The sequence below is a fragment of the Condylura cristata genome, unplaced genomic scaffold (genome assembly GCF_000260355.1).
Source record: "Condylura cristata isolate star-nosed mole 26May11 unplaced genomic scaffold, ConCri1.0 scaffold00048, whole genome shotgun sequence".
NCBI lineage: Eukaryota > Metazoa > Chordata > Mammalia > Eulipotyphla > Talpidae > Condylura > Condylura cristata.
Window position 1 is genome coordinate 853,081 of NW_004567149.1, and position 13,145 is coordinate 866,225.

A 13,145-nucleotide genomic window follows, 5' to 3' on the forward strand; every position below is an offset into this window, starting at 1 on the left:
GACTCTGGCAGTGTTTATACTGATTTTGATTGTGCTCTTTTCCTCTCAGACTTGTCCGGCCATTTCTGACCCTTTTCCATGGGTCCTGGCCAGAAGGTGCTTTAGTTTCGTGGCAGCTTTCAGGCCTTGCTTTGGGCCAGTCCCTTCTGGGTTGACTTTTGCCCATGAGGGGAGGGGTCACTTCAGGGGTTTGATTTAGAAATTATATTCTTTGTGTTCTGTATTGTATTCTCACTGCATTAAAGTTCCTTTTCATTGAAGTTTTATATGTTTTGTCTTGTTGCGGCGGATGGCAGAACCCACTTAGAGCAGGCAGGTTTGGGGTTTAGGGGTATCCCTCTCTCCCTGTCCTATAATAGATTCTGTCCTATAACAATTTCAGCCCAAAGTTGGTGTCCTGGGAACCCCATTTGCATGTCACCTCACTTCTAATAACAGCTTTGTAGGACTGTTACAGGGTAGGGACAAAAGGGCACCCCTGAACCCCAAAACTGCCCACTCTAAATAGGTTCTGCCATCCACCGCATCAAGACAAGACATAAGAGCTTTAATGGAAAGGAACTTTAATACAGTGAGTATGAAGACCAAGAATATAAGTTCTAAATCAAACACCTGAAGTCACCCATCCCCCTTATGGGCAAAAGTCCACTCAAAGGGGACGGGCCCAGAGCAAGGCCTGAAGGCTGCCACAAGACTAAAGAACCATGGAAAAGGGACAGAAGCAGAAGGTCTGGGAGGAAAAGAGCAAAATCAAAACCAGGATAGACACTGCCATAGTCACCTCTGCACGGGTCTCAGCTACAGCTGTTTCACCCAGCACAGGGCCAGGAAACAAGCCCGGTTTCTTCATCACATGTCTCCCTGCTCCACGTGGCTTCCTCAGGTCTCCTTCTGGCTCTCCACTCTGCTTCCTTCTTCAGATTCCTTCTCTTCTCTTCTCTGCTCAGCTTTACCCTCCTTCTTGATGGCTCAGGGAACTTGGAACCTCCCCTTTTCCTGGGGACCACCTTGTTATAGGACCTCTCACTTTTGGGGTCCACTAAGTTGGTTGTTGGGGGCCTCCAGGAAGGTCAGGTTTGTGTGAGAAAAACCTCCAGAGCTTCATTCCTTCTCATGAGTGCTTCTAACTTCATGACTTTGTTTCCTGTAGTTTCTGGACTCTACTCTCTACTCCGGTGACTGGAAAACTACAACTCCCAGCAGCACCAGGGAGAGAACTGCAAGGACCCAAGGGCGGAGCTAAGCAGGTATTCTGGGACTGTCAGGGATAAATAGGGCGCCATTTTCTCAAGATCCAGATCAAAACGGCCGCTGTCAACCTCCTCACTGGTCTCTCACCCACCTCTCTTTCAACGAGTGCAGGCCCATGAAACGAGAGCTCCTTCATGTGTCTCTCTGCCCACTGTGCCTCCTTCAGGTTGTAACAGGGGGGTCCCTAGGAAAACGGGAAGTTCCAGGTTCCTTGCCCCACCCAGAAGGAGGGTAGAGCTGAGCAGAGAAAGAGGAGAGAAGAGAAGGAAGAAAAGAAGGAAGCTGGATGGAGAGCCAGAAGGTCTGAGGAAGCCACATGGAGCAGCAAGCATGTGATGAAGAAATCGGGCTTGTTTCCTGGCCCTGGACTGGTTAAGGCAGATGTGGGTGAGAGACCTGCAGGGAGGTGACTCTGGCAGTGTTTATGTTGATCTTGATTTTGCTCTTTTCCTCCCAGATTTGTCTGGCCATTTCTGACCCTTTTCCATGGGTCCCAGCCAGAAGGTGCTTTAGTCTTGTGGCAGCTTTCAGGCCTTGCTCTGGGCCAGTCCCTTTTGGGTGGACTTTTGCCCACGAGGGGAGGGGTCACTTCAGGGGTTTGATTTAGAAGTCATATTCTTTGTCTTCTGTATTGTATACTCACTGTATTAAAGTCCCTTTTCATTAAAGTTTTATATGTTTTGTCTTGTTGTGGCAGATGGCAGAACCCATTTAGAGTAGGCAGGTTTGGGACTTCAGGGGTGCCCCTCTCTTCCTGTCCTGTAACAGATTTGCTGCCCTGCAACAGATTTGGGGTGCCCTACAACAAGGTCACCTTCTGGCTCTCCACCTGCTTCCTTCCTCCTCACTCTCAGGTCCGGATTCTCCTCCCTGCTCAGCTCGACCCTCCTTTTGGGGTTGGGCTGGAAACCTGGAACCTCCCCTTTTCCTGGGGACCCCACTGTTACAGTGGGACACAGGAGTGTGGGCAGGTTCAGGGGAGTAGGTCCCTAGATTTTAAGCTGCTGAGAGACGTGTTTAAACTTGGGGGACAGCCTCTCAAGGGGAGCCTCTGAATGGGTCTTGACCAGTTTTGCTTAACAAACGGGGCAGGAAGACCCTCCCTGGTGGCCCAAGGGGTAAGGATGCATTACAAGCCGGCTGCAGCTGCTTCAGTGCAAGTTCTATCCCCGACCCTGGAGCTGACCCACGTGGCGTGGCAGACCTCTCCTGGCCCGCCCGCTGCTCCCCTCATCAACGTACTTTGTCGGTCGGCCTGTTCTGCTCCCCAATCTCTCTGGTGAATCTTTTTGCCGCCCTTGCACCTCCGGCCTGTACCCTGGTTCTGTAAGCATAAATAAATAAATTAAAAGAAAAGGGGGGACAGGAATTTAAAGATGAAGAGAATGGGGTTTGGCCATTTTGCTTATCAAGCAAGGACCCAGTCTCCTGTGGTTGAGATACAAGAGATTTAAGTGGCCAACAGCAAGCACTTGGCGGGGTGGGGAGGAGTAAACAAGGAGCTGAGCTTGTTTGAGGCCCACACAGCTGTTTCTCAGAAATGTTGGAAGGGGAGGAGGCGGCCTTCGCCAAGCTCACGCTGCTCTAGTCCAGTCAGGCTGCAGAACTGGCAAGTGCTGTCTGCCCAGACACGCCAACAGCTAAGCCCTCACCCCCACCCCCACCTCTGGGAAGCAGAGGGGGCGAGGGGGCGAGGACAGGGCTGCTCAGGGGTCTGCTGAGCACATCTGTCTTTGACCCAAGTGTTATAGGACACCAAATCTGTTACATGACAGGGAGAGAGGGAAAACCCTGAAGCCCCAAACCTGCCTGCTCTAAGTGGGTTCTGCCATGCACCGCAACAAGACAAAATATATAAAACTTGAATGAAAAGGGACTTTAATACAGTGAGTATACAGTACAGAACACAAAGAATAGAACTTCTAAATCAAACCCCTGAAGTGACCCCTCCCCTCGTGGGCAAAAGTCCACCCAAAAGGGATGGGCCCAAAGCAAGGCCTGAAAGCCGCCACAAGACTAAAGCGCCTTCTGGCTGGGACCCGTGGAAAAGAGTCAGAAATGGCCAGACAAATCTGGGAGGAAAAGAGCAACATCAAAATCAGTATAAACACTGCCAGAGTCACCTCCCTACAGGTCTCTCACCCACATCTGCCTTCACCTGCCCAGGGCCAGGAAACAGCCCGGTTTCTCCATCACATGCTTGCTCCTCCCTGTGGCTTCCTCAGGTCTCCTCCTACTTCTCCACCCTGCTTCCTTCCTTTTTTCTCTCTTCTGTTTCCTTCTCTTGTCTCCTTTTTATCTGCTCAGCTCTACCCTCCTTCTGGGTGGGGCAGGGAATCTGGAACTTTCCCTTTTCCTGGGGACCCCATGTTACACAAGGACCATTTCACCCGCCCTCAGCCAGCACTTGAGCAATGCCTTGGAGACTGGCCCGCAGGAGGTCATCTCGGTGAGGAAAGCATTCACCACAGAGACTGGAGTTACTGAAAGTAAGGAGAAGGCCAGGGAAACCCTGGGGGCAGAGAGGGGTCCACATGGGCAGTGGCAGGGGGCGAGAGCTGGGGTTACATGGGCATGGAGACTGGCTGGGGGCTCAGACTTGGGGCTCTGCCTGTGTCTGTCGCTGATTGTTTCAGGCTGGCTGCGTCTCCCAGGTTACGGGGTGTTTTCCTGGGAGGAACTAAGTGCTCTTTGGCCTTTTTATTTTGAACATTCCTGTTATCCTGGGTCAGCGCCCTGGCTCCCACAGACCTTTCCTCATTTGGTGTGATACGAGGGCGTGGCGCCATCCTGACCCTAACTGCCTGTCCATCTTCCATGCACATTGAAGCCTTGTAAGCTTTCATTAAAAGTGGGGGTTCCTGAGGAGAAATTCCTTGGACTAGTATTGAGTGTACACTCATAAAACTGTAGAATCTATGGGGGCTCTCGTTTGGTCCCACGGGGCTTGTTGGGGTCTCGCTGGATGTTCCCCTGGGTCTGACAGCTCCCTGTCAAGTTTAGGGGAGCCTCTCTCTTGCATTGGGGTGTGGAGAAGGAGCCCAACATAACAGCTCTCTTCAAAAGTGACTCTGAAATTCCAATGTCGGGGACTCTTTGTTCCCCGATCACGATCACGGATTACTGGGGGGCAGAACAGGCAGGGTTTCAAGGTGGGAGCGGCGTCGGCAAGCAGAGATTCCTAAAAAGGGAAAAGGGGAGCTGGTGTGAGGAAGACACGCGAGTCGGTTTTGGGTGCAAGTCTTCTCATTCTGCTGTCAGCAGAAGTTTATTTTACACATTTTAGGCAGGCAATGAACCTATGAATGGGGCTGAGATCACAATCTTTTTTCTGAGAGCAGTTTGGGGTCGTATTGACCTTGATTTTTACTAAGACATCTTAGAGGGTAAAGTCAGGTCAAGGACTAGGGTGGAGATGTGAAGGATAGAGTAAGGCCAGGGCTGGGGTGGAGTGATTCTCCTGTAAGTCAATAACAAAGATACAGTAAGGTTCCTCAAGAGCTGGATAGAGGGTTTAGGTGAAGCTCCTTATTTGAGAACTAAACAGAAACTTAAGCAGTTCTTCGGAACGATTAGGTGAGATAGTAGAGATGGGGTTTGGGTTCTCGTCTGGGCAGTAAAGGAATTCTCACTATTCTAGTACTGCCTTGTCTTACGATATTAATTTTGATATAATTGTTTTTATGAATCAGCCAGTTGTAATATTTTTGATTCCAAGAGGACTGTCCCATCCTGAGGCAGCGCTCGCTCACCCGAGCCAGGCAGCACCTTATGAGGCTGAGGAGGTCCAGAAGAAAACGGATCATTGCTTGGAATATTTTGATTATACAGAAAAAGGGGGGGGGTGTCATAACATGAGCTAGCGTGGAAATTCTGGTTTTTCAGGGCATTTCCCCTCCATCTGGAATATGTCTGATAATAGAGGTTGCTTGTGTCATTCCAGTTCTCTGGGAGAGGCCCCAAGGGCTGGCGAATTTTCTTTCAAATCTACAGAGTGGAGTAGAGATTAGTCAGTTCCCCATTCTGAGTGTGAAGTCATCTTGCCTGGCCAGCCAGGGCTAATAAGGGACTGAGACCCTGAAAGATGACTGGAGGCCACCCTAGATCTGTTTACGACCTGCTGGCCAGGGAAGCACTGACCTGGCCTCACCCTGCCCAGAGGCCAGGGTTTCCAGGCCTCCTTCCAGCTGTTAGCGTCCCTCTGACTCTCCCACAGTGACCACTCTGAACTTTCGATCCTCCCCCGGCCTGGCTAGTTAATAGCCTCAACTTTGCCCTTTCTTTTTCAGCTCAGTTGGTTTGTCTGATTTTTAAGATTGTTATTTATTTATGCATACAGAACTGGGGGACAGGCCCGAAGTACAAGGGGTGAGAGGGTTCACCAGAGGCAGTGGGGAGCAGAACAGGCAGATGCACTGAAGTACACTGCTGAAGGGAGCAGCGGGGAGATAGGAGAGGGCTGCTGTGCCCTGGGGGTCACTCCCTGGCCAGGGATGCAGCTGGCTTCAGAGTGCTGCACTTTAACACCTGCACCATCAGGGAGGGCCTGTAACAGGTACAGGTCTCATGGACTCCGCCCCACTCCAGATGCTGGAACTCCAAATCCCATCAGTACCAAGGAGAAGAAGCAGGCTGGGACTGAGGGCGGAGCTGAGCAGCCAGGTCGGGATAAAACCGGACATGTGGGCTCTGGGGGGCTCTTGGCCTGGTGGTTCGCAGCTGGTCGTTTTGACTCTCGATTGGTTTTCAGCGTGCTGGTGGAGTCCACGTCAGCAGAACTGGTAGAAGGACATTCTAGTTAACTTGTATTTCTCTCCCTCTTTCTCTGGGTTATTCCCTTACGTTTCTCCTTATAAATAAATCCATTATTTAATCTTTTTGAGTATGTCCATAATACGATCGAATCGTAAGCGTGCGGGTGAAGACCCACAGACAGGCAACCCAATTCATATTGGGGTGCCCTGTAACAGGCCCTGTCTGATGTTTACCAATTGCATGTGGGTGTTTCAAGTGAAACCGAAACCAAAATATTCACTCATCTGTTGACATTCTGCAGGAGAGACAAAGAGGCTTTCTTTCCCTTTTTTGGCCATGGCTTAGAAAGTTGGGATGCTGCCTCAGACTCATGCAGACATCATTGCTTTCTCTTTGGGTCAGCCCCACCAGCCTGAGACCCCACAGCCCACAGCCGGTGGCCCCCTGCAAATGCCAGCAGGGAGCCCACTTGGCATTTCACGGTGCTCCAGAAAGAATGCCAGGCTCCTGTCTGGTGCAGGGGCCCAGGTTGTTGCATGGAGCAACCCCCAGCTGATAGAGACCAGATCGGGAGTCTTGGAGCAGGCTACATCATGCAGGATGCCACCGAAAAGCAAGTTCCTGGCCTTTTCATTGATAAACGGTGATGTCGTTTTTTGAGTTCAGGGTCCTCGGGTTCACCCTGGGAAAGGTTTCCCCAGAGCTGCCCTTTCAGTGGCACATGGTGAGATTCTCCACGAGACAGACTCTGTCATACTTAAAGAGGAAGTTTATTAGAAAGAGACAGGAGAGGGAAAGACAGTTGCATAGGCACAAGCAGGCAGGAACAGGTCTGCAGGGAGAGAAACCTGCGTGATCGCAGGTAGACAAACTAAGGACAGAGCAGCCTCTGCTGAGGGAGGTCAGTGCAGAGAAGGCCCAGCAGGGGCAGGTCGGGGGCAGGCAGGAGGCCGCTGCCCTGCAGAGGGAGAGGGTGGGTGGGAAGGAGCACCTGCACGGACACAGATGCCCCGTGCTGGGAGAGCGATGCCCTGATAGAGGCAGTTTCCTCTTGGGAGGGCTCTCTTCCTGTGAGCCTGGGTAGAACCTGAGAGGACCGGAGATTTCTTGACTGTCCTTATCTTTCATCCTTTGGGTCTGAGCTTCAGATACAGCCCCCAACAGTCTGTTGGCTGCTGGGACCCTTAAGGTCAGCAGACCCCTACCTGGTGTCTGGGCCCAGGGGCTAGCTAGGCCAGGGCCTTCAGGGAGATTTCAGAGTTAGGCAGAGCAGAGGCGTGGATGGCTCATTTGAATTCCTACATGATTAAGCATTAGGCTTCACTGAGACTTAAGTGGGGTGAGCCAGCCTGCAGTGTGGAGTGGGGCCTGGGAAGGAGTGAGAATAAGGGGCCTCTGGATAGAAAGTGCAAAGACACAGAGGTGAGGCAGGGCCTGTGATACTCTGAAAACTCCAGCTAGGTCAAGCATGGGTGAAGACAGTTCTGGAGAAATGGTGCAAGACGGACAGGCGGGTAGTTGCAACCACAGGCTGGCTGAATCTAAATTCAGATGTGTTTCTTGTCGGAGACCCTTTGTTCCCTGATCACGGATTATTGGGGGGCAGAACAGGCAGGGTCTCAAGGTGGGAGCGGCATCAGCGATTGGAGATCCCTTAAAAAAGGGAGAAAAGGAAGAAAAGGGGAAAGGGGAGCGAGGAAGACACAGGAATCGGAGTTGGGTGCAAGTCTTCCTGCTCTGCCTTCAGCAGAGGTTTATTTTATACATTAGGAGCAGGCAGTGGGATGACATCAGCACACGAACTGGGCTGAGAGATTGCAATCATCTTTTTTTTTCTAAGAACAGTTTAGTCTGTTAGCTGAGATATAACATTCATTATTCTTAAAATCAATCTAAGTTAAGATAGGTACATAAATTCATAAAGTTTAAGGCTAACATTGTTATATTTACTACAGTCTTGATCAGCTAAAATCAAGCCCCTTTTAAGCCTTAAATGCTATTTAATGATCTTCATTCTCATTGAGACATCTTAGAGGGTGAAGTGGAGGACGAGGGTGGAGGCTGGCTGGGGATGTGAAGGGGGTGAGGTCGCGGGCCAAGAAGTTGTGAAAGAGGGTAAAGTGAGGTCGAAGACCAGGCTGGAGGAGTTTCCTGGTAGCTAAGTCACTAAGGGAGATAGTTAAGATTCCTCATTTAGAGACTGAACAATAAAAGCTTAAGTAAGAGAGTAGAGTGACAAGATTTGGGTTCTGGTCCGGGCAGTAAAAGAACTTCAATTATTTTTTAGCATGTTCTAGTACTGCCTTGTCTTACAATATTGATTGTGTTATAAATGTTTTTATTAATCAGCCAGTTGTAATATTATCTCTTGCTTTCCAGAGGAATTTCCTGTCGTGGGCAGCGCTCGCTCGCCTGAGCCAGGCAGCGCCTTGTGAGGCTGAGGCAATCTGGCTGTAAGCTGATGGTTGCTTAGAATATTTTGATATTACAAAAAAGGGAGGTCATTGCCACAGACCAGCACAGTGGGGAGCTCTGGACCTCAGGGTGATGAGTGTCTCGAAGGGAGGTGGATAAGGATTCGGCTGAATGAATGACAGACAGACACGACTTTAAGAGTGCGTATCTGGATGTAATGTGGAGAAGTAAGCTGTCACATTTATACAGTATTTTTTGGGCAAGAATAATGATTACATCAGCATTACATAGTTACATAGTTACGTATTTAGCGGAACAGTACAAGGTGATGCGTTACATTTTCTTAGAAGCGGATGGGAAAAGGGGGTGACCATGTGCTGGGAACATCCAGTAGTGGATACTGGGTGAATGTGGCCATTTATCCGTTTGGTACATTCTGTCTAATTAATCTTTTAATTCCATCCCCTATTGTTGCCTTGCTCAAAGAGCCTTTTTTTTTTTTTTTAAAGATTTATTTATTTGTGCATACAGAACTGGGGTACAGGCCAGAGACTCAGGGGCGGTGGGAGGATTCACCAGAGACAGAGTGGGGAGCAGAACAGGCAGATCGACGAAGTTCACTGCTGAGGGGAGCAGCGGGCGGGTCAGGAGAGGTCTGCCGCGCCATGTGGTCGCCTCCGGGGCAGGCGGGAATCGAACTCATGCGGAAGCGGCTTTAGCTTCTCAGTGCAGTGCTTTAACCCGCTGCGCCACCAGGGAGGGCCCGGAGGTGAACTTTTTAATCTTTCCCAAAAGCTAAGACTCAACCCCCTGACTCTTTTTCCTTTCACATTAACTATTCTTTCTCACTAACTTCATTACTGGCAGTGGTAAGCTTACCGTTATGTACAGAAACATAACAGGTTGAAAGCAGGTAATGCACCAGTGGGTGCGTTACCCTGGGTTTGGCATGCATTGCCGGTCAGTCTCAAAAAAGAGAAAATAAAGTGCATCAGAAAAAAATAAAAACTCTGTTAAACCTAGGCCCTGGGAAGTTTAAATAGTAGAAAACAGCAGCGTTTGGTACTTGAATGGTCTTGGGAGCTTGTGGCTTGGAGGCAGGAGGGAGAACACAAGGTGCCTGCGAGCTTTGGAGGCCGTCATGCCGCTGTTGACTGAGCACACGGGGCAGAGAAGCGCCACCCTTCGTGCTGGGTCCCAGCCGGGATGAGCCTCCCCCAGCACCCCCGGAGCTTAAGCACAGAGCATAATAGCAAGAAGACATCTTGCCACCTGTGAGAGTGGCTTAACCTTTGGGCAGCTGATTAATATCCACCCTGATCCTGATGGCAGTAGCCCATGTGAGGGAGATTTCCTCCTGCCCCCAGGCCAACATCCTGGGATTAAGGGTATAAAAGGGAGGCTGGAAAGGATAAGAGGGACAGAGAACGTTTTGCTGCAACCATCTACGTGTGCTGACTCTTCAACCTCCATGTCCCCCGCGCAGACTCGTATCCCCTCCGTGTGGGCGCGGCACTAGGGACGGCAGAACCGGCCGCAGAAGAGAAGGCTGCTGGCCTTGTTGTGCCTGATGAAGAAAAGGAACGGGTGGTCGGCGCAGAAGCGCGGCTCATCCACCAGGCAGCATTCCGCTATCACCGCGGCGGAGGCAGCCGCCGCCTCGGTGCCCTCCTCGTTCACCTCCACGAAACTCTTGTGCACGAACTTGGACAGACACAGCTCCGGCTCGGGTGAGAGGGCCGAGAAGTCAGCCCGGCCGGCCTGAAAGGCGTCCGCCATTCCCAGGTATTGCAGCACGGGGCCCATGTCGTAATCCTCTTCCAGTTTAAATTTTGGAAGGAAAACTTCAACATTGGTTTTGGTCATACGGCGTGGCTGGGTCCAGGTGAGGAACTTCTCGAAAGTGAGAGTTTTTTCCACCTGTTGAGATCGGCGTCAGACGGTGAGGGTCACGCAGGGCTGGCACCTAACACGCCAGGAAATCTCTGCGCCCCTCTTCCCTCCCTCCCATTTTGCCGTCCCCTACATGGCTTTGTGCCCAGCTGGGGAGACGTCCAGCACAATGACACACAGCGATGGTCCGGCGTCCCTTCTCCCCCCATCCAAGCGCTTCTACGCCATTTCTCATCGTAACCCTCATCGGCGCCCACTGGACTGGATGTTCTCTTGACTACGGTATTTTGAAGATGGGACACTGCCAGTAAGAAAAATGGCTGCAGGAGGGCTCTCGGCATAGCCCAGCCATGACGGCTATACCTGTGTGATACCTGTGTGCTTCCCCAGGTGGGCTCCGGGTGTTTCCCGGAGGCAGCCTCAGCTCCACGGGAGTGGGGCCTGTTCTTGTCACTCAGTGACCAACCTAGAATCTATTGGTTGATGGTTGACTGCTGGCTCCGCCTCCTAATGCTGGCTCCTCCCCTGTCCTGTGTCATATCAGGTTCTAACAGAAACAATGGTTCTTAGATATAAAATAATATATATTTACAATTATTGTATATATCCTTTAAACTTTTTAAAATGTTTTAGTTTTATTTACTTTGCATAGATGAACAGGGGTGTTGGCCACAGTTGCAGGGGTGTGAGATACACCAGCAACAGAGTGTGGGGGGGCAGAGCAGGTGGATTGACTTCAATCCACTGTTAAGGGAGTGGCAGGTGGGACAGGAGAGGTCTGCTGCACCATATATGGGTTAACGCCTAAGCCACCAAGGAAGGCCCGAATATATACTTTTAAAGAAATTGTGGCATATGTACTCTGTGGAATATTATACAGCTGTGATAAAGGAGGAACTAGTAGTGTTTGGAGCAAAATGAACAGACCTCAAGTGACTATGTTAAGTGAAAAAAGTAAAAAAGTAAAAGACAGATATGGGTTGATTTCACTCATCAGTGGAATATATAAGTAATAAAAAAATATACCCAGGCAAGCTATAGCAGGAAAATTCCTGAACTCAGTGAAGGGACACAATTGTACAGAGGGGACAGAGGATTGACAGAGCACACCTTCCCCTGTGTGTACCTGCCCATGAGGGGACAGGTCCATGAGCTCAGGCAGCCAAGTAGGTAGGGAGGGAGGCTGGGTACTGGCATCAGTGGATTTGGAGGAGGGTGAGTGGAACGTGCACAGTCAGAGGAGCAGAATTAAATATTTTATCTATTCTGGAAATACATAAGTAGAATGCTAACAACATTATATAGCAGTATAATGCTATCACATTAGTATGTAAGATACTAATCACCTTTATATAGGGCTTCTTTTTTTTTAAAGATGTACTTATTTCTGCACATAAGAACTGGGGTACAGGCCATAGATATAGGGGGTGAGAGGATTCACCATAGACAGAGTGGGGAGCAGAACAGATAGACCAAAGTACACTGCTGAGGGGAGTGGAGGGCGGGTCAGGAGAGGTCTGCCGCGCCCTGTGGGTCAACTCCCTGGCGGGGAACTGAACTTGTGCTGATCGTCTCACTGTGCTTTAACCCCCCTGCTGTATAGGGAGGGCCCAAACAGGGCTTCCTCCACTCAGCAACTTGGCAGATAATCATCACTGTCTCTCTAACAAGAGATGAGAAAACAGAGGCTGCATTGAGGGAGTCATGGACGGGGGCTAAGAACGGGAGATGTTGGTCTGAATGACAGCTGGATCCCAGGACCAAGGTCTTCAGAATAAGCATTGTAAAGAGAAAGAATCCAGCCTAGGACGCTGCCAACTGGTAGGATGAGAAATGCCAAGAGGCTGCGGGGTAAGCTCAGGAGGGGTCACCGGACTCTCCACTCACTGTGCGATTGCCCGATCACGCATGCACAGATACGCACAGGAAAAGGGGTGCTCTGTCCTCCAAGGGAGGCCACCAGCGCCCCTCTGGGCCCCCTCACCGAGTCCAGGTCCACACCATCGTCGGGCAGCAGAATGACCAAGCTCAGCTCCAGGTCAGCGTAGGGCATCTCCAGCACCTGGGCGCGCACCTCCTCTACGTAGGTGAGGTGAAATCTGGATTCCTGAAACATCATCTGCACGGGCCTTTGCTCCTTCTGATGGGAAAGCAGACAGGTGTGGAAGGCAAAGTGGGCTGCTGAAGAGGCTCAGAGAGCAACTGTGGGCTCCAGTGGCGAGCGTGCCAGGCACTCGCCAACACCCCCCAGCACCCTTCCGTGCCAGCATCAGCAAAACGAACGGAGCTGCCTGTCCGGGACAGGCAGGCTGTCCCGGAAGCAAAAGCCAGTTTCTCTTGTAAACCACCCTCCCGGCGAGCAGTCTGGGTGCAAGTAGAGAGGACCACCTATGTCGTCATGCATTCTAACACAACCACTCCAATTCTGATACTCTCATCCAAGACTTTTTTTTTTAAGATTTAATTTATGGATATAGAGCTGGGGTACAGGCCAGAGTTGCATAGGGGTGACAGGATTCACCAGAGACAGAGTGGGGAGCAGGACAGGCAGATTGACAAAGTCCACTGCTGAGGGGAGCAGCGGGGAGACGGGAGAGGTCTGCCGCGCCCTGTGGGTCAGCTCCGGGGCGGGGGTCAAACCCTGCTGCAGTAGCTGCATATAGTTTCACAGTGCTGTGCTTTAACCTGTTGCTCCACCAGGGAGGGCCCTTAAGATTTATTTATGTAGCATACAAAAACGAGTACAGGACAGAGGTGCAGGGGTGTGGAGAGCTGTGGAGTAGAGGTTACTGAAAGAAACATTGTGGGCTTTTAAAGAACAAGGGTCTCTG

At 50.8% G+C, this 13,145-nt stretch overlaps 1 protein-coding gene across 2 annotated transcripts in view; it reads right to left on the reverse strand.

Moving 5' to 3' along the window:
• Window positions 1-9,839: 9,839 nt before the first annotated feature.
• The window catches only part of LOC101626835 (serpin B9), a 32,078-nt gene continuing 28,772 nt past the window's right edge, over window positions 9,840-13,145 (reverse strand). For both annotated transcript variants that reach the window (XM_012734173.1, XM_012734172.1), the window contains 2 exons: window positions 12,299-12,454; window positions 9,840-10,341 (listed from right to left, as the gene is read on the reverse strand). In XM_012734173.1, coding sequence (XP_012589627.1) covers window positions 9,937-10,341; window positions 12,299-12,454 — 561 coding nt within the window. In that variant the 3' untranslated portion in view covers window positions 9,840-9,936. The remainder of the gene's footprint in view (window positions 10,342-12,298; window positions 12,455-13,145) is intronic.